At 37.9% G+C, this 21,221-nt stretch overlaps 1 protein-coding gene and 2 non-coding genes across 28 annotated transcripts in view; all 3 read left to right on the top strand.

Moving 5' to 3' along the window:
* Nucleotides 1-21,221, top strand: part of UBAP2L (ubiquitin associated protein 2 like) — a 46,123-nt gene that overhangs the window by 17,653 nt on the left and 7,249 nt on the right. For all 26 annotated transcript variants that reach the window (XM_074265245.1, XM_074265234.1, XM_074265235.1 and 23 more), the window contains 16 exons: nucleotides 505-557; nucleotides 1,986-2,071; nucleotides 3,584-3,755; nucleotides 6,015-6,216; nucleotides 6,767-7,044; nucleotides 8,571-8,743; nucleotides 10,699-10,888; nucleotides 11,630-11,684; nucleotides 13,116-13,290; nucleotides 14,065-14,137; nucleotides 17,024-17,219; nucleotides 17,312-17,400; nucleotides 18,171-18,224; nucleotides 18,747-18,828; nucleotides 20,112-20,329; nucleotides 20,827-20,932. In XM_074265245.1, coding sequence (XP_074121346.1) covers nucleotides 505-557; nucleotides 1,986-2,071; nucleotides 3,584-3,755; nucleotides 6,015-6,216; nucleotides 6,767-7,044; nucleotides 8,571-8,743; nucleotides 10,699-10,888; nucleotides 11,630-11,684; nucleotides 13,116-13,290; nucleotides 14,065-14,137; nucleotides 17,024-17,219; nucleotides 17,312-17,400; nucleotides 18,171-18,224; nucleotides 18,747-18,828; nucleotides 20,112-20,329; nucleotides 20,827-20,932 — 2,202 coding nt within the window. The remainder of the gene's footprint in view (nucleotides 1-504; nucleotides 558-1,985; nucleotides 2,072-3,583; nucleotides 3,756-6,014; nucleotides 6,217-6,766; nucleotides 7,045-8,570; nucleotides 8,744-10,698; nucleotides 10,889-11,629; nucleotides 11,685-13,115; nucleotides 13,291-14,064; nucleotides 14,138-17,023; nucleotides 17,220-17,311; nucleotides 17,401-18,170; nucleotides 18,225-18,746; nucleotides 18,829-20,111; nucleotides 20,330-20,826; nucleotides 20,933-21,221) is intronic.
* On the top strand, nucleotides 11,189-11,329 carry LOC141542054 (small nucleolar RNA SNORA58). The gene has a single exon (XR_012482058.1). It is a non-coding gene; the product is annotated as a small nucleolar RNA SNORA58 (small nucleolar RNA).
* Nucleotides 18,527-18,660, top strand: LOC141542053 (small nucleolar RNA SNORA58). Its single transcript, XR_012482057.1, has one exon. It is a non-coding gene; the product is annotated as a small nucleolar RNA SNORA58 (small nucleolar RNA).

Consider the following 21,221-nt stretch of genomic DNA (forward strand, 5'->3'; position numbering starts at 1 on the left):
TTGTCATCAGCCATCATTAAAACCAATTTTTTTTTTTTTTTTAACTGTGCTCTTAAATCACTGTTGCCATCTCTCTTCAAATCCACCTGGGTTTTTTCTTTTTTTTTTTCCTTATCCCAGTTAAGTAAGTTCAGTTGCATGTTCTTGTTTATGTTGCCTTTTATCATTCTACTATATGACCTGGTAATTTTTATTAGGCCAGAGGACTGAGTTACTATAAAGGATATTGCCTAGTGGGAGGTGGGATAGTTAGTTGTTTTTTTGTGGCTGCTGCTGAACTGATTGTAGAAGGCAATGGTGGTAAATGTGAAGTCATAATTCCAGTAAAATCTTATATTCAGAGATGCCACTTTGGGAGGGTCTAGTTCATGATTTTGTACTTGGGAATTTTTTTTGACCACTAGACCTTATCACTTTTTTGCCTGAAAAACATTTTAGAATTGTTTCTTAAGTGTGTCTTCATAGTGTTTTAAGTCACTTCTCAATTTTTCCCTTTGCCCCTAGGTGCATGGAGGACTGCAACAGAGGAATGGGGTACCGAAGATTGGAATGAAGATGTAAGTGTTCCAAAAAGTCCTTTTATACTGAATATTCAAGGGTAGAAGTTGATTAGGTTTCCACTTCTTACCAGTAACAGTCTAAAACTTTGCAACCCATGGACAACTTTAGGATATTGACCTGTGAACATTTCAGGTGGCAAGTGAAGACATATCTAGAGATAACTAAGATTCCTCTTCTCCCCCCCCACCCCCCCCCAAGGCTGGGGTTAAGTGACTTGCCCAAGGGAACACAGCTAGGAAGTGTTAAGTGCCTGAGATCAGATTTGAACTCGGGTCCTCCTGAATTCAGGGCTGGTGCTAGTAAGATTCAACGAAGTCACATTATGGAAAGGGCTACAAGATATAGGTTCTATCCTATAATTATATGTACATGCATAACTATGATAGCATACTATAAAACTTACTGCCAGGAAAGTGACAAGTCCGGAGTAATGTTGGAAATGAAACTCTGGCAGTATTAAGTTATATATAACAGCTCCTGAGACTTAGCATAACCAATATTCTTATGCCACGACCTTATGAAGTCATACTATCATTTCATAGTCACGTTAAGTACTTACTCCTTGTCTAACTTCATAATAGGCTATATATGAGATGAAGGAAGTAGAAGCATAGATAATAATGAATCCTTATTCTCAAGTGGATAATCTAGTTGATCTTATGGCTTCTTTCTTTTTGTAATGTTGCTAGACTCCATTAGCATACCCATCTCAAGCTGTAGTTACATAAAGTTGCATATAAAAAGGTTTCTAAAATTGTTTAGATAAATGTTACCCGAGTTGAAATAACTTTATCCCTGCTCCACCTCATGGTTGATTTCTAAGAATGAGTCTTTTTTTTTTTTTTTTTTTTTTTTAATAGTAATTGTTGCTTATGTTCCTATTTGTGAAGCCTTCACTGTGCATGGCCAAGGAAATGGCAATGTCAAATACCTTCCTTAATTCTGCTTTTTATAATGAAAACAGCCAGATTCTCTAATTGTAGAAACTTTTGGTCAGTGGTACAGTGAAAAGAATGCTGAATTTGGAGTTAGTAGGATCCGAGTTTGAATGTCAGTTGTGCTCTTTACGTGTGGCTTCACCTCTCACTCCCGGTTTCATTTTCTGGTGGATTAGATGCAATTCTATCCCCTTTTGAAATTCTAAATTTATGATTCTATGAACCTTTGATCATTTATTCTATTGGGTTCCTCAACTAAACATTTATTATGAATGAAGTCAGAGTATATAGGTAGAAGAATCATATCTATTTATTTTCCTTAATTCCAGACTAAAATATCTCAAATCTATTGAAAGCTGTTTGGTTTATTAAGGGTCTAGACAGCTCAGGCTTTTTTCTTTGAGACTAAATTACCCTTTCCCTGCATCTCATTGAATATGGCCTACTTGGAATTGATAATGACTCACTCCTTTATCTCTGTTCCAGCTTTCTGAGACCAAGATCTTCACTGCCTCTAATGTGTCTTCAGTGCCTCTGCCTGCAGAAAATGTGACAATCACTGCTGGTCAGAGGTAAGAAAATTGTATAACAAACTTTGTCTTAAGGGATGAATTTTTAATAAGTCTCTCTTTTTTCCTATACTTTTAGGAAATTATAAGTAGTTTTAAGTGATTGCTATATTAGTCGTGTAACCTAAAAGCACTAGCTTTTATTAATGTGTAAATCCTAGCCTTATATCCACTTCAGAATTCTGATAAATATGCTTCTTATGTAACTGTCTCTAGTTTTCTGTGCCTTTGTACAGACTGACTGTAAGAAATGTTCTTCTCACATACTCCTTTTGGAATCCATAATTCCCTTTAAAGCTCAATTTATTTACTATCTTTTACACATGACCTTTCCTAATTTTTTCATGCTAATAATACAGGTTCCTATTTGACTAGAGACCAATTTTTTTTATCTCTGCTTCATTTCTCTACCTGAGTAGTAGAAAAATAGACACTAGAAACTTCTTAATCTCTAACTACTTCTTGAAGGGTCAGGAATAATTAAAGGTTTCCCCTACTTAAGTTGGGATGGGAGAAAGTGCTTTCCTGATGCAGGCTGTGATATAGTGCTCTGCTTTGAGCTTCTGATTTTCTTTGGAAATTGTTAAATTCTGCTTTTTATTCAGTTTAACTTTCAATATTCCTGGCATTAAGTAAGGCTTACCATACTTACAACATACCTAAACCTAATTTCTTTCAAAGTAAACAATTCTATTATTGGAATTCAAGTGAAGATTTTCCCATACTGTTCTGAATTTTGAAAATTCCATTTACTTTATCCATTTACTTTACAATGCTTATTTTAGTCTGGTTAATCTTCTATGGTTTAGGCCCTCCATAGGTATTGAATGATCACTGTCATTCCCTGTCCTCCAGAATAGCCAAAGTTAAGCTAACAGATCCTAAGGTTGGTTTTGGTGTGGCACTTCTGTTCAACAGTTTTCGTTGTTCCTTGAACCAACCTTGTCAGCTCTTGGATTTGATGTTCTATTCTTTGATATGTAATGGTTGTCCAGAGATGATGAAAGTATGATGTTACTAGGAATGGCTTTCAAAGAGATATAAAACTAATTTTTGAAAGAATCTCTCTTGCTTTGTATTCAATGAGTTTTAAATTTTTATGTATTGTTGATAAAATGTATTCAAACTTTTGGGTGAAATTGACAAATTTTAGCAAGTTTAGGTCTACTTGTGAAGCTATCATATCAAACCCAAGACAAAGCGCTCATTCATCAAATTTATGCTAAAACAAAGCTTTAGAAAAACTTTAACATTCATTTCACTTGGCAAATTTGTAGTATTCTCTCAAACTGTAAAGTGAATATAGTTTACTGCCCCTTATATTTACTTTACCTGCTGGATACTTCAGAGCTGCCTGTGTACTGCTATACTCTCCATAGAAGACTTCAGATTCAATTTTTTTTTTATCTGATATTCTTTTTACCACTTATATTGCTATAACTAAGCCAAGGTTATTTAGGGAATACTTGGAAGTTTCTGCCTTTGTTTTTCAAATGCTATTCCTGTCTTTGCTAGGATCGACCTTGCTGTGTTACTAGGGAAGACGCCTTCTTCAATGGAGAATGAATCAACAAATCTGGATCCATCTCAGGCTCCTTCTCTGGCTCAGCCTCTGGTGTTCAGCAACTCAAAGCAGAACACCATATCACAGCCTGCATCAGGAAGCACCTTCTCCCATCACAGCATGGTAAGTAGAGGGAACCTTACACTTACTCCTGTTCCATTCCCTTCAAGTAATTAGAAGCTAAGAAGTTTCAAGTTTCTGTTTTTCTGCTACTCACATATAGAAATGGAGCAGAGCTAACTATAGGTAAAATGTTGGTCTCTACTCAAATATTAGGTTTGAAAATAGTTTGAAATAGTTAATATTAAGTATGATATACTTTAAGAAAGAGAAAGAAGTTGCTTCAAATCAAATTGTGAACAAACTTTTTTTTTCTTCTATATATGCTTGATGCGATTACATGTTTGATAGGCAACAGGTTTTTTTTTGTGTGTTTTTTTTTTTTTTTTCATAATGGAGGCAGAAATTGCATTGTTTTTATAAACCAAAACCTTCAATTTATACACTGTGTACCATATGGCTTAGTTTAAAAAAATCTTAGGTAGTTAAATTAAGCCAAAAAATGATACCCTATGCTAGAGACTAAAGGAGGTGTCCTTGATGATAAATTCATTGAATATTGAGGCAAATGATTCTGGGAGTCTGAGAGGAGGGAGGGATGGTTAAAATTTAGAGAATCTTTGTGCTAAAAGGTTTCTTGGAGATATCTAGTCCATCCTTTTCATTTTATTAGCTAATCACATGGAATCAAAGCTTAATGACTTGTCTAAGGTCACAAAGCTAGTTAAGCCTCAGAGCTAAGGCTAGGTTCAATCCTAATGGGGGCAGAATGGTACAAGAGGATATTTAGGAGAGGGAAGCTAGTATCCTGGGCCATGATTGAGTATTTTGTCCAAAATCATGTTAGCTTGTCCTTAATCTTGTTCCCACACCCTAAAACCTTAGTATAACAAAGCCTTGGACTTATTAGAGCTGGGAATAATTGCATTTGGAACTGAACCCTGCTGTACCTAGAATCAAAACTGTTTTATTCTAAATATTATTTATTATTCTGATCCTAAAAGGCTTAGGTTTTTTTGTTGTCAAAGATAAGTGCTAGAGAAATTCTTAATGGTATTAACCTATGATATTTTCCATTAATATAATGTCAGCTTCATACCCTTCATGTTTTGTGTTTGGTTAAGGGTATTTTGCTTGATTCCCTTCCTTATTCAGGTTAAGAAATGGTTCTACATATTACTTCATAGCCTTCTAAAAAGAAGAACTATAAGTTTAATCATTATTGGATTATCAACTCCCTGAGGTCAACATGTGGTATAATAAGAGTATTGGATCTGGAGTCAGAGGCTCTCTGTTGAAATTCTGGCATTGCTTCTTACCTATTTGACTAAAGCTTGCTTTAGTTCTCCAAACCTAATTTTCTTCATATGTAAAGTTAAAAAGCAGAGGTGGGGGGATGACTTAGATCCATTCCAGTTTTAAATTTCTGATCTTATCTATTGTTATTTAAATTTTATATTTTCACTAGGACCTCATGTAGTGAGATATTTACTGTTGATTGAATTAAATTGAGTTTTTATAAATTCTATTTCAGTGTTGGCTTGTTTTTAAATCAACTTTACAATTCTACTATTTTCATTTAATTATGATATGCTATGTTGGATAATGAACTATCGTGAAGCATTTGTCTCACACCTTGTTCTAGGTTAGTTCTTTATAATTCCCTTGAGATATGAGATTATTTTCCAATAATTCCTTAATTTTGACCAGAACTTTTGTCATTTATTTATTTATTGCTATTCCTGGTAGAGATTGAAGTAGAGTAAGAGAAATTGTAAGTAAGTTGCAGCCTAATAAATTCTAGGTGTGAGGAAGACTGCATTATGTGGTGAATAATCAATAAACTAGTTCTTTTATCCACATGGCAACAATAAATTTTGAAGTATAAGCTTGGATAGCTGATAAGACTTGGACTCAGGCATCTATTTTGTTGTAAAAAGATCTGATCACATTATTACTGAAGCCATAAGATTTGATTTACCAGTGTAGGGTTCATGTTCTCTTCATCTCATCTATTTAGGGGCAGAGAGGAGAAACTCTCAAGATGTCCTTTTTGGCTTCTTGTGAAAAAACTAAAAGTGGAAATGAGTCTTACATTGTTGGCTAAAATGGTATTTTATTTTCAGGCATTTGTGGTTTTCTTGTCCCTTATTATCATGGATAATCAAGTTGGTTGTTTTATAAAAACAGCCGTTGACATTTTTCCCTGCAGGAGGTATGAAGGTATAATATAGGCTTGACTCATCTGGCCTATGTCACTCTAAGCTAGTAATTCCATGTGAATTCCTTAGTGAACTTCTGTGATTCTGTCTTGATCTGCAGGTGAGCATGCTAGGAAAGGGGTTTGGTGATGTCGGCGAAGCTAAAGGTGGTAGCACCACAGGCTCCCAATTCTTGGAGCAGTTCAAGACAGCCCAGGCTTTGGCCCAGTTGGCAGCTCAGCACTCTCAGTCGGGTGGGAGCACCACCACTTCCTCTTGGGACATGGGCTCTACAACACAATCCCCATCGCTGGTGCAGTATGGTAAGGGAAGACAGGAGCTTATAGTCCTTATTGTTAGAATGTTGCTGCCATTGGGTAGGTAGAGATGTATGGTGGGGTGATGAAAGGGGCAGCCAAATGACTCATTTCCCACATTAATTTTCCCTTTCCCAGATAGATTGAGCCCAGGCAGTTGGGGAATTACAGGAATTTATGAAGATATAAATCTTAAATTTTATCTGATTCAATGGATTCCTATATCCTGGCCTAGAGGCCCTGCATTGACCAGGAGATTTCACAGAATTTATTCTGCTTGATTGTGAAAAGGAAATATTTCCAACTTTGGACAATTCAGAATCAGGGGTAGGACTGTTTCTGATTTGACAAAAGAATCGGCCCCAAGGAGCTTCTCTTTTATATCTCTGCCCTAGAATGATGATGGTGCCAATCAGAATGAAATCAGCCTCTTGCTCTGCATTGAGAAAGTGCTAATACCCCTTAAGCACAATGTAGGACATTAGGCAAGTTTTCTTAGAATTTGTTCTGTGACCTTTGCTTGGTCTCACATATACCATCAATTTTTCTCCATCAGATCTGAAGAACCCAAGTGATTCAACAGTCCACAGCCCATTCACAAAACGCCAGGCCTTCACCCCATCTTCAGCCATGATGGAGGTGTTCCTGCAGGAAAAGCCACCTGCAGTGACCACCTCCACAGCTGCACCTCCGACCCCTTCCTCTCCATTGCCGAGCAAGTCCACCTCAGCTCCACAGATGTCCCCGGGCTCTTCAGACAACCAGTCCTCCAGCCCCCAGCCGGCTCAGCAGAAACTGAAGCAGCAAAAGAAAAAGGCCTCCTTGACTTCAAAGGTACTTTGGGTTATGGGGCCTGGCATAGTTTTATATAGGCCTTTTAAAGTAGATAGAGGTGTTGAGGGATGAGACACCCTAATAGTGTTTGGGGGTCCCCAGGTCGGTGTTGCAAGTACTGAGACAGAATTTGCAGTCCCAGTCTCCAAGTTAAGTTGGCCCAAAAAAAAAGTTTATTTTAACATTAAGAATTTTTAGTGGGCTAGATTCCTGATTGGAATAGCAAAGCATTGAAAAACAGAGCACAGCTTTATCTTGTCTTCTATAACTTAAGACTAAGGAATACATGTTGACTTTGTGACTCCAGGCTAAGGAGTAATCTCTAGATAATTTAAGGGTGGTGATTATCCTAGGACTTTCTTGAGGCTAGCAGCTAAGGAGTGATCAGAATCAGGAGAGTTTTCTGAGATAGATTCCTAAGCCATGGTTTCCTGACCCAGCCTCTACCTAAAGATCAGGGGACCAAAGAATCCTATTACATCATTGGGACTCACTTAATGCAAATTGTGTTCAAAAGTCACAGAAGACTTGGTTAAAGCCTTAACTTATTGCCTGCATTTGATATTTTTATTTAAATTTTATCAACTTTTTTTTTTTTTTTTAATATTGCCTTTGTTTTCCCTCTCTCCCTGATTCTTTTCCTAGAGAGTCATCCTTTATAGTTATAAAGGGAAAGAAAAAACAAACAAAAATTTCAACACATCATCAAACTCTGAAATTAGGAGCAACATTTTACAGCTATGATTTCCAACTGCAGAGAAGAGAGAGGGGGGCATTCTTTAATCTATTCTTTAGAATTAAGTTTGGTTATTATCATTTCCCAGCATTCACTTTGATGTTCCTCCATTTACAATATAATCTTTGTGCATATTATTTTCCTGGTTCTGTTTACTTCATTTTGTATTAAGTTATAAGACTTCCCCAAATTGTCATTATTTGTTATGTTTGTGTACGGTAATATTTCAAATTTGTGTACCATAATTTATTTACCCACTCCCTAATTAATAAACATCCACTTTGATTCTAGTTTTTTGATAATATAAAAGGTGCTGATATAAATGTTTTGCTTTATTCTGAACAGTGGGAACTACTTGAGGGTATAATTAGTAGAAACCTGGGATAAAGAATCAGGAAGATTGGATTTCAGATCTGGTCTCAGGCACTACTTGAACAAATTACATACTCTCTGGAAACCTCCAAAGTTTTCTCATCTGGAAAAAGAAGATAATAATAGCATCAACCTCACAGAATTATGGTTAGGATCAAATGAGATAACATATATAATGTTCTTTTTAAACTCTAAAGAGGTGTGTGAGTGTTAGCTATTATTATTTTAATCCTTATTCTTAGATGAAAGGATATAGCATGTTTTAATTGTTTGATTATCAGTTCCAAAGTGTTTTCCAGAATCATTGGACTAATTTACAGTTACATATCTATTTTAATTTGGTAATATGTGACTTAAAAACTATAAAGTAATATAAAAAGGTTAAATCTCACATCCTCCTTCCTGTCTTCTCCTATAGATTCCTGCTCTGGCAGTGGAGATGCCTGGCTCAGCGGATATCTCAGGGTTAAACCTGCAGTTTGGGGCATTACAGTTTGGGTCAGAGCCTGTCCTCTCAGAGTATGAGTCCACTCCTACCACGAGCGCCTCCTCAAGTCAGACTCCAAGCAGTCTCTATACCAGCACTGCAAGGTACAATATAGAGCTGCCTGCTGTTTAGTGGTTTAGGTTCATGTCACTTTTCAGACTATTGACCAAAACTAGCCTGAATCTGTTTCATTTAGGGAAGGAAAAATTAAAGGCAAGTTTTCTTACCTTTACCTTACGGAAATTAGAGAGACTTGTATTTTATTGTTGGTTTTCTTATGTTTGTGGTGCTTTAAATCAACATTCTCAGGGTCATTTGTTATTCTCTTTAAGGAAATAGTAATTAATATGTGCCTATTTGACTCCTGGTAAGGGTTCAGACTTAATGCAAATGATATGTTAAGTATCGGCTTCAAAACACTAGGAAAGCTTGCTCTCATTGGCTTTTTGGAAGCATCTGGTGATATGGGGGTTAGGACCCTGCATCTAAAGCCATGAAGACCTGAATTCAAATTCATACTTAAGAGGACATTTGCTGTGTATCCCTGGGGAAGTTCTTTAACCTGTGCCTTGGTTTCCTCAATCTACCTCAAACAGCACCTATATTACAGGATTGCCTGTTGGATTGTAGGTCCTATATAAGTGCTTATTCCCTTCCCTACTTAAGTGCTATTTTAAGTGGGTATGTGGGGAAGGAGGCTAATATGAGGTATATGGTAAATATGGATAGGTGCCAGTACAGTTGCATAATATAAATGACATAAAAGTGTGAACAAAGAGATCGAGAAAAAGAGTTGGGTTCTTTTCTGGATCTTTTCATATACTTCAAGGAGAATAGTTAGCGTATGTAACCAAAAACCTTGAAGTTATATGAGCTTGTCTTCCTGTAGCCATTTACTCTACAGGTGTGAAAAGACTCCTTCCCCCCAGTGATTACCAGCAACTTGACTATTAAACTTTGAAGGCCTAAAGTGAGGAATGAAGTTGAATAAAATATTGGGCAAAATGAGGCTCCTGGGGAATGAAACTAGATCATCTCAAGGACGCCTTTTCAGTGACATTTAAAATTCTATTATTCAGTGTTTGTTGAATTAATGGAGTCCTAAGGAAGTGATCTTGAAGTTGTTTGCTTAAGTTGAGTATTAGAAGATGAATCCATTGTTTAGGATTCATAATCTGGGCATTGGGATATCCATGTTGGATAGCACTATTGACATTCAGATTCTTCATGGCTTTTTCTTTTTTCCTAAAATGTGAGAAAACTAAAGATCTGGAAAAGCTTATCATCTCAAGGAGCAGAGAGGCAAAACAGATAGTTCTTCTCTAGTAATTTAGCTATTGAGCGAACAGGAAGTGGTTTACTATTGAAAGTGCTTCTGCTTGGTGTAATTAGAACCAGATGTGCATAAATAAGAGGGAGGTAAATTTCAGCTGGATGACTACTTGTCAGGGAACTTGCAAGACTATAGCATAGTATTTTGCAGGTTGATGACATAGTTGATGGAATGGATTTATAACTCAGATCTTCCTTAGTTTAAATTGTAATTATAAGATCTCTGTGATCTTGAACAAGTCACTTAAATTCTGTCAGTCTCAGTTTCTTCATTTGTTTAAAAATATATATATAATAGCATTTAATCTGTGCGGTTATAAAGATCAAAGGAGATAATGTGTAATTTTGCAAACCACAAAAAAACTGCATAAATGATAGCGAGGTTGTAGAAGTTCCTGTGTAGCTTCAGAGTTTGAACTTTTGACATATAAGGTCCCTCCTTTTTTATTTTTGGTGATTCCTTTGTGCCTTCTACTCAAAGTTTCTAGTCAGGTTTTCTGAATTATATTGTTGTCTGTACCACTGGTATTGTGAACATATGTTGTATCCAAGTGGTGGCCAGGAGGCAGTGGTGGAGATTTAGATTTGGTAACTTGGTGGTACAGGATTTCTTTTTTGTGATTGAATTGACTCTGTATATTAGTAGGATCCTTCCTGACAACCCTGATCTAGTAGTAAGTTTGATCTATTCCACACATGATTGTGTTTTTCTGTTCATCCCATATAGTGAGTCTTCATCCACAATTTCATCCAACCAGAGTCAGGAGTCTGGCTATCAGAGCGGCCCAATTCAGTCGACAACCTATACCTCCCAAAACAGTGCTCAGGGCCCGCTCTATGAACAGAGATCCACACAGACTCGGCGGTACCCCAACTCCATCTCCTCGTCTCCTCAGAAGGACCTGACTCAGGCAAAGGTAGGTTAATTAGCAGCTCTTGGGAGGTGGTTGGGAGAACAAGGGGACAAAATCCTTTATGGTTCAACATTTCACTTTGCCACAAATGCTGCAGAGGGTCCTTGGGGAGCACCTGGGCAGAAGCAGGAAAGGAGAGCACATTTCTGCGATTGGGCCAAGCCCAGCTGACTGTTCTCTTGGCACCAAAGAATCATTCTCCCTGGAGGAATAAATGTAAAGATCCCAGCTGATGGAGCAGGGTTTGTGTCTAGTCCAGTGCCTGCCCCATATCATTGGGATATCTGATTGCTAGAGTGCTAGGTGCATACCAGTAGACCTCATCTGGCTTTGCCTCATGGCCAGTTGGGGGGGACAGTGTATGCAAGAGGAAATGTGGAGTGACTGCCAGATCTACAGGCTGCCAAATTAATGGCTTGGCTGAACTGCATTACTTCCATAGACATTCCCCCTAAGGATCATTGAACTGGGTCTGTAAGTCTTTCCAGCATCTTTTTAGGGCTCTGGGTTTCCATAATAGATTGGGGGTTATCACCTGCTATCTTTTAATGCATATATATCTTACCTTCTAAGACTCCCAATTTCTTTTTTTGGGTGTGGGGAGTGTTAATCCATTGATTTAAATGATTTAAATTCAGTGAATTTCCTCTGAATTCTTGAAGAAAAGGCTTGCTGATAGAGAATAAGCCTGAGCAAATGCTAACCTGCTCTACTCACTCAGATCTATCTATTTTTTTGCTCCAGAATGGCTTCAGCTCTGTGCAGGCCACACAGTTACAGACCACACAATCTGTTGAAGGTGAGTATTCTCCAGTTTTCTTTCTAATTAAAGGTGTTTTGTTTTATTTTGTAACCTTTGTTCTCTGTTTCTGTTATTTTGTAACCATCTGTATGATGAACATATCTCAAACTGGACTTAATAAAGCTATTAGAAGGATATCCATGAAAAAGAGTTTTTATCAGCATTCAGCAGATCAGACAGCTCATATGCACATAATATGTATATATTCCATCATTACACAAAACCATTAGATACTGATGAAGAATGGGATAAAAGAATAAGATTTCTTGTTCATATAGAATCAGTCTTTAAGCATAACCAGTACTACTATGTAATACATAATCAATTGATTATCAGTTTTAACAGAAGTAATTTTAAAAGGATCAGAATTTGTTTCCATTAATGTTTTTGTTTAAACTATGTTTTATGCAAAAATGTGAATAAAGTCAAAGAATTTGAAGGGAAAAGACAGTGAAAATGTTTAATCAAGATGGACAGTAAAAATAAACATCCACTTCAGAAATGAAAGAAATACACATATGATAAATGTTTTATTCAATTTGCCTTCTGATGATTCTGACACAGTGTATTAATGATACGAAATTTTTAAAAAATTGGCTTCATTTGGTAATAGTAAATTTTTATAATTTTTTTATTTACAAATATTTTTAAGTGTTTACTGGAGGGGCTGCTAGGTGGCGCAGTGGATAGAGCACCAGCCTTGAATTCAGGAGGACCCGAGTTCAAATTTGGTCTCAGACAATTAACACTTCCTAGCTGTGTGATCCTGGGCAAGTCACTTAACCCCAGCCTCAAAAAAACAAAAACAAAAAAACAAAATGTTTACTGGAAGGGTTCTTCATAAAACTTATTTAGAAAGCAATTTTTTTTCATTGTATAATATCTGCAAATCATTTCAGTACATAATAATATTATAGTCTATTTAAAAAAATTCCAAATCAGTAGTGGTCAGGAGTTTTAGTCTTCCTTATGTTCTGACTTATTGATCTTGGCAAGTACTAAATATTCCTTTGCCTTAGTTTTTTGGTAGTGGAGATAATGATACCCTCTTCTTATAAAAATTATATGAAAATAATAACTTTCCAGATATTTGGAGTAGGTTTTTTTTTTTTTTTTTTTTGAGGCAGTTGGGGTTAAATGACTTGTCCAGGGTCATACAGCTAGGAAGTATTAAGTGCCTGAGGACAGATTTGAACTCAGGTGCTCCTGACTTCAGGGCTGGTCCTCTATCCATTGCTCCACCTAGCTGCCCCTTAATATTTGGAGTTTTTAAAGAAAAATAGGTTCTATAGAAATCAAAGTGAACTATTATTACTAATTTTATTTGTTTATAATTGAAGCAGTTTTGAGTATTTATTCTTTTCTGCTTTTCCCTTCAGGGCTTCTAAAATTACAATTTTCCTTTCTTTACCCTTCCTTTCTTCTTAGGTGCTACTGGCCCTACGGTGAAATCTGACTCACCCTCTGCTCCCAGCATCCCCCCTCTCAATGACACAGTATCTGCAGCTTCCTTGCTGACCACAGCCAATCAGCATTCATCCGCATTAGGTGGCTTGAGCCACAGTGAGGAGCTTCCAAATACTACCACCACTCAACACAGCAGGTGAGTGAATGGGGATACTGCTGGTTACTGTAGCCCCCTGGGATCCTTGTTTATATTCAACAGGTGTACTTAAATGGCTGGCATATGGAGTATTTGAGTTGAAGACAGGAAGAGTTTCAGATATTACCTTAAAACATCTACTACTCAAAGGATCTCGTTAAGTTCAAATGAATGTAGTCTGTAGAGGGCCGGAACTCTGGAGAAGTATACTTGAAATAAGATGTTAACTCAGTGGAATTGATGAGATGATCGTTCTCTAGTTCACATATATTCAGCATGCTATACTGATGTAATTGTACTAAGGTATATAAAGGCTAAGAAGGACTGGAAATCAGGCATTCCATCTTTTATCAGCCTCATGGTGGCTCTCCTGTCTTCTGCACTCCTTCCACTGAGGTCCTCCAGAAAGCTAGCCCAAACATTACAGTAGTTTATTTTATAACATTCTGAAAATCCTAAAAATGCTGTAAATCAGTGATTGTTGCTGTTATTATTTCTATAGGTTTCTGTAATCCTGGTGGCTTTGATGTAATCAGATGACTTAAAAATGTTGGAGATAAAAAAGTGTTTCTTTCATTTTTCAGCAATTAATTGTTTTACCGATCTCTTCAAATGGAATAATTGGTAGCCCTTTCGTTCTCTTCTTTCCTTCCCTCTTCCTCTCCCTCCACCCCCCCTTTTCATTACACCTTGTCTGATTTTGAATCCCAAGAAGAAATAGATGATTGAAGTCCCTTGGCTAAAAACACCTTCTTTTTCCCTGTATCTTTCTAGCACATTATCTACCCAACAGAATACACTTTCGTCATCATCATCTTCTGGGCGCACTTCAACATCAACTCTTTTGGTGAGTGTAAGTTGATGCTGTAGGTGAGGAACAAGACATATTTATCATCTATTAGGAGAAAACTTTTCATCCCCCACATATACATGCTTATTTTGTGACCTTAGTCAACTCCTATGAAATAAAAACCAAAACGTTAAGATATGAGATTAATTGGGGGAGGTATATACGTAAATATGCATATGAAAATAGGTATTTTATCTATAAAAAGCATTAAGTAAATGCATGTGGAACTAAATAATTTAGGCCAATTAGTCCCACACCTGATTTCCAAATTTTTAAATTGAAGAAGGTTTCTTTAGGATAATAAATTTACAAATTTGCTTAAGGGTTTAGGAGACTACAAAAGAATAGAAGTGACAATGATGGAAAGTGAAGTGAGGGGGTGAGAGAATAGAACCTGATAGTAATTTGAGTGGTGTACCAATCATTTTAAACTCAAGCATGGAAATTTATATGTCAGTGTTGTAATTGTTGAATTGTTTCAGTGGTGTATACTCTTTGTGACCCCATTTGGGGTTTTCTTGACAGAGATTGTCATTTTCAACTCATTTTATAGATGAGGAAAGTGACTTGCCCAGGGTCCAACAGCTACCAAGTGTCTGAGGCCAGATTTTAAGTCTGGGAGATGAATCTTCCTGACTTCAGGCCCAGCTCTCCATCCTGTGCCACTGACCTATATAATATAGTTCTAATAACTTTGGATGGCTCCCAAAATTTTCAGAAGTATTGTTTTCTTTTTTATTAGAATGAACCTATGATTTTATTGGTACAGGAAATTCTCAAGTGTAGATGGATACCTTTTCTTGAACTTAGTTGCTTGTAGTCTTGAGAAGTTAAGTCATAAGGTAGTAGTTTCAGAAGTAGGAGATACCCCAGAGACTATATATGATCTTATGATTCATTATAGTCTCAAGTGGTTACTACCATTATATAATGCCTTCCTTTTCTCTTGGCCTGGCATGTATATTACATCTATATCTGAACAATTAAAATGGAGGACAGATTTGGAACGTCTGACAACTGCATCTCATCAGTTTTTTATAGCATTTCACTAAAGATAGTTTTGCTCAGAAATATTAATAAAAAATAGGAAGGGCAGTGATTTTAATACAACTTCATTTTTGGACTGTTAAACAGAAATTTTAGGATCCTTAGGTTCCCTTGAGAGAAGGATTTGAGTAGATATTTTAGGCATGCCTTTCAAATATCCTTTTTCAATCTATTCTGGAACTTAACTAGTAGGCTTGAGGCTTGAAGTGGTTAATTAAGTTGCCTGGTAGCAAAGCTGACTTTCTGTTGCCTATGTCGAGTGCTTGCTACTGTTTAATCCTTCAGTCAGGCTAATTTTGCTAGGAATTTGAATTTATTGGGAATTTCTAAAATTTGCTAGGAATTTGAATTTATTGGGAATCTCTAAAACTCCCAATTGTTGTTATATTTGGGAAGCCTAAGTAATTATTAGCTTCTTGAGAGCAGGAACTGTTTTTTTCTTCTTTTTGCATTCTCAGTGCTTGGAATAGTCCCTGGCACATACTGAGTGCTTAATAAACATTGATTCACTGACTACATTTAAGATCCTTTTGCCATTCTTGTGATTAGGAAAATAGTTTTGTCTTCTGTACCTTAAGGTCAAAGGTCCATAGAATTTAGCCTTGTAAAGGATTAATGACTTTCTCTAATCCCACCTCCTCATTTTATAGATAAGGAAACTTAGCTCCAAAGTGGTTAAGGAACTTGGCTCAAGGTCATGCTAGTTGAAGAATTAGGATTTCAGGAAAATATGAATTTTAAAATTGGAAGGAACCTCAGCAGCATCTTGTCTAACTCTCATGCTTTAAAGAAATACCTAACAGAATGCAGCTGACTGAGGGTTGTTTGGCTTCAGTTTGTTAGTAAGTTTTTCCTGAAATTAATTCTAAATTTGGTGATGTTTTGTAATTTCTGCTTGGTTCTGCCATCTGAGGCCAAAACAAACAAATCTAATCTCCCTCCACGTGACAGCCCTTCATATATTTCAGTTTGAACTCTTTTCAGTTTGAACTGATTTTCTGATCAGAAACCATTTCCATTAAACCATGCTAATTTCTAATGGAATTCCCAGTTGTTCTTGTATTTGAGTGGGCATTTCATTTCTGACCTAATGACAACTATTTTTCATGTGATGGAATAACCCAGCACCTTGTGTTCCAGGACTTGTTGGATATGAAAGATGTTTTAAGGGTGACACATTTCTCAATTTCTGGTCTTTGTCTGGTGGAGTCAATTATTTGGGTAAAGGCAGTTTACCTGGCTTAGATTGTGGTATAATGAAAGCAAGAACAGTTTGATGATCAGAAGATCTGAATTAAAATTACTGTTGATGTCTTACTGTGTGTGGCCTGAGGTCAAGTTCTTTTACCTTTCTTTGTCACTTTGTCTTCAAATTATCATGATATTTAGAAGCTTAAAAGAATTTGTTTATATGAGTTATTATTAGATCCTTTCTTCCCCACCCCCATTGTCTCTGTTAGAGGAGGAAGGAACTAAAAGGGAAGCCATAATGCTGTGACTATAATATTGTCCATCATCAGGAATGATATCTTAAGGTCTCAATGTTACTTGCTTAATTAGCATAGCTTTTCAGTAATTTGTATGAAGTTTCCATATTGATTATGTTAGTTTCTTCCCCTGTTTTTTAGAGGAATGGTTTGAAAAGCTATCCTCAGATTTCTGCTAGCTAGAGGGTTATCTTCCCCCTACTATATTGGCATAGGACACTCTTGTAATCTCCCAGCTCTTCTGACCAGTGTTCATTGCTTGGTTAGTAGCAGAATCTTGGACTTTTTACTTAATGGGCCAACTTCTGTTCCCTTCTTCCCCATCTCTTGTTTTTTGTTATGTTTGTAGCACACAAGCGTTGAAAGTGAGGCGAGTCTACATTCTTCCTCCAGCACTTTCTCTACTGCATCCAGCACAGTCTCGGCGCCTCCCCCTGTGGTCAGCGTCTCATCCAGCCTAAATAGTGGCAGCAGTTTAGGCCTCAGCCTGGGCAGTAACTCCACCGTCACCGCCTCAACCAGAAGTTCAGTTGCCACAACTTCAGGTAACCCTACTTGGGAAGTGGGTGTTAAGTCTTCAGGATAGAGAGGAAAGGAATAGTTATTTATCATATTAGAAGTGTCCTTTCTCTTTCAGGAAAAGCTCCCCCCAACCTTCCTCCTGGGGTCCCACCGTTGTTGCCTAATCCATATATCATGGCTCCAGGGCTGTTACATGCCTACCCGGTAAGTGGGATTTGAGGGATATCTCTGAAAAGTAAGATGGCCCTTCTTTTCTCTTCCCTTTTGCTTTTTGACTCTGCACAGAGTGGATATGAGTTAGTTGGAACCACATATAAACTAGGGAGTTTAATTTTTTTGGTTTTACAGCATATAAAACAAGGAAGAAAAATGGAGTCTAGTCAAATTATCCTATCATCCATACTTGGAGTGGCTCTTTAGTAGTTTGAATATAAATTTGGTATCTTTCTTGATTTCTCTGGCAAAAGTTATTTTCCTCTCATGTCTTTAGAACACTTCAGGGAAAACTTGGGATATGGTTTTTCAGGATTCTTTGCTATGATTGTTGACTTTTAAACTTAGTGGAAGGCTTTACAGCTGCATTTTCCTCCTTTAAGAATGTTAAAGCTCCTATAAGTGCAAAAAAAAACCCCAAACAAAAACTTAGTACCAACTCAAAGAAAGCTTTAAGGAGAGATCTTTTAAGCCAGATTTTGGAAAAGGTGGATAAAAATTGATGAATGGATTTTTTGCACAAATTACCTTCTTGGGCCTTTTTTTTCTCCCCCTTTAAAAATGGAAATCAAATGTGTTCTTTTCTGGTCTTCTAAAGGTACTTTTATATGGAAGGTAGAAGGGACTTTCTCTTTAGAAGCTGGAGAAGTTGTGTTGTCTTGACTTGTTTTCCTTGGTCTATTCTTATCATATTTGAGTATGGTATTGGAAGGATCTAGTGACCAACCTTCCTTCATCACAGATACCTCTATATCTTTCAGCCACAAGTGTATGGTTATGACGACTTGCAGATGCTTCAGACAAGGTTCCCCTTGGTGAGTATGTGGGATAGAATCATGACAAAAGAAGATGTTTAGAGAGGCTGAGAATTGGGGGGGAAGAGGTAATTTCTTAGTGTAATAAAAATCAAAATTATGTGTCAAGTGAAACCCCTACCTGATAATCCTCAGTGCTCACTTAAACACTTTCTTATGGCCCTTAAGGGTGCCTTACTTTTCCCCTGGCAAACCCAGTTCAAGAGAATAATTTTGACCATGACTTTTGTAGAGAAGATTTTAGCAGGGCTGGGAGATAGATCAGGACAAAAAACCCTTGTAAGTACTTGGGCAACTTAAATGGGCACACCCGTAGACCTTGCCTGACTCTGCCAATAGTCAAGCAGGGGGGACAGTGTGTGCCAGAGAAAACAGAGCTTCTGTGATCTATGGCCAGCACTATTGGTGGCTGGCTATATGCATTACTCTAACATTTTGTTTCTAACCTATGGAGGATTGCTAGGATGGGGACTAAGGTATGGATTTTTCAACCTCCTTGTTCCTCCTTGTTCTGTTTTCTAGGATTACTACAGCATCCCGTTCCCTACACCTACTACTCCGTTGACCGGGAGGGATGGTAGCCTGGCCAGCAACCCTTACTCTGGTAGGATTGGGTTGGGGCTGGGCATGATGTTGGAGCTTATGGAACTCTTCTTTGGGCTGTTTTATCAGCAGCAAGAAGGGGTTGGAAAAAACATAAGATATTTTTTGGCTACTAGTGGAACAAGCTTGTTGCTGAGGCTTCTTCCCAACTTTTCCTGTTATATCTGTGACTCTAATGTTTACCAGCTTTTCTGAGAAAATACTTTGGCCCACACTTACTTACCTTGTGACCTCATTTTCTATTCTTAAATTTCTTGAGTTCGTTTTTCCTTCTTGTCCTCTTTTTGGTGGCAGTCTTGTTACCTGTTAAAAATCCATTTTCCTTGTCTCTATTTTTTTTCTGGTCTGTTATTTTGGCATGCTAGCCTAAAAGTCTGGGTGTGGATCATTAGCTTAGTGATACAGAAAAGTTGCTTAATCTCTGAACTTTATTGTCTTTATGTGGAAGAGTCTTTCCCTACTGGCAACAGGGATAAGTCTCCATAGAGAATACATGTAATGTGCTTTGTAGCCATGAAGGGCTGTGTAAATGTAGCTTTTATGATTCTATCCTTCATTCCCTTCATTGGCCTCGTTTCTTGAATAAAAGTATCTCTTAAAACAAAAGCGTGTTGTGCACTAAAGAGGAAAGAGAAACTAGCTTCTCTGAGACACAGGTAATCGATAACTCATTGTAGGCAAATACCTAGAGAACAAGGGCTAAGATAACCACATTTTCAGAGTGATGAAAGAGGTCTTGGATTGGCAGTGTAGCAGAAGAGAGCTGTATAGAATTTTGAGGAGGATACCTTGGGGGTCCCTTGCTCTTGCCCAGTGTGCTAAGCTATTGAAAAATTATCATCAACTCCTCTGCAGTGTCTTCCACATAGTAAAGGGTCAGGAAATTTTTCTGAACACATTTGTGGTTTTATGAATGCCTGCTGTCTGCTTAGGATATTTGGGAGTGTTGGAAAGAGACAGAATTTAATCTCTGGGAAAAGGAGAAACTATAGCAGATACAAATTCCAGATGGAGAGAATGATACCTGTCTTAAGTCACTGGTACCCAGAGATCCGCAGTGAAAACTTGATAGGATCTTCAGCAGGCCCAGCGCATGTGTAGTTGAAAAAGAGTCAGAAGACTTGTGTTTTCCTCCCTCCACTAACTACAAATATGATACCGTGCAAAAGTTACTTAATCTATTACTGAAATTTTACAGCTTTGAAAAGGCATCCCCCGGAAACATGTAATTCCACTGCCCAAGAGGTGAAAGGGCCCGTGGACATTAAGTATCTCTTGGCACAGGTGACCTCTCAAAGTTCGGCCGTGGAGATGCCTCATCCCCAGCCCCAGCCACGACCCTGGCACAGCCCCAGCAGAATCAGACGCAGACTCACCACACCACACAGCAGACATTCCTGAACCCGGCGCTGCCTCCTGGCTACAGTTACACCAGCCTGCCATACTACACAGGGGTCCCGGGCCTCCCCAGTACCTTCCAGTATGGGCCTGCTGTATTCCCTGTGAGTACCTCGCCTTGGTCATTTCTGTAGAGGGCAGGTTTCCAGATCTGTAATCACTCACCCTGACTCTCAAGTACATTGGCTAGATTCTTGGCTGGTAGGAAGGCATTCCTGACCCCAGAGCTTGGGGGTGGGAGGAGGGAATCCCAAGCAGTGGAAGAGAGAATGATTGTTTATCTCTAAGTAGTTTAAATTGGAAATGTATTCTCATGTAGACATTCTTTTCTGTAGACATGTTGCTAGCCTGATGTTCCCTCTCCCCTTTTACCTTCACTTGATCACTGACAGCATTGGTAGGTTTTTAAGACTTTCATCCCCCCCCCAAAAAAAAAACCCCTTTCATTCAAGTAGTAAAGTGAGCATCCCACATTGCTTGAGTTCAGTTCCTTCATTGAACTGACCAGTATACAGCTCTGAGTTAGTCCCATGAGACAGAGTCAGAGTGTGGGATATCCTCACAAGGTCATTAACACACCCCTCCCCTCTTTCCCTTCCAGGTCGCTCCTACCTCTTCCAAGCAGCATGGTGTGAATGTCAGTGTGAACGCATCGGCCACCCCTTTCCAACAGCCAAGTGGGTATGGATCTCATGGATACAACACTGGTAAGCCAGTTAGATGTCTTGATGTTCAGGGGAAATTGGTTGTGGGAGTTGTCTTGGAGGGATAATGTTTGGGGGTGAAGAAACCTATGAAGGAGAAATACTAGACCAGCTTTTTGCTGCTTTCAACCTTTGTTCAGCAACAGCAAGAAAACTTAGCATTCTGTTCTAATGTCCACTTGTCTGAAGCTGGGCAGTGCTCAGGGCATGTGTTGACTGCCAGATAACATGCCTGGCAGTAGTGTGGGGTATTGGGGTAGGACAGGACAAAAGGAGCTGAGACTTGGTTGAG

Source organism: Sminthopsis crassicaudata, chromosome 4 (genome assembly GCF_048593235.1).
Source record: "Sminthopsis crassicaudata isolate SCR6 chromosome 4, ASM4859323v1, whole genome shotgun sequence".
Taxonomy (NCBI): Eukaryota; Metazoa; Chordata; class Mammalia; order Dasyuromorphia; family Dasyuridae; genus Sminthopsis; species Sminthopsis crassicaudata.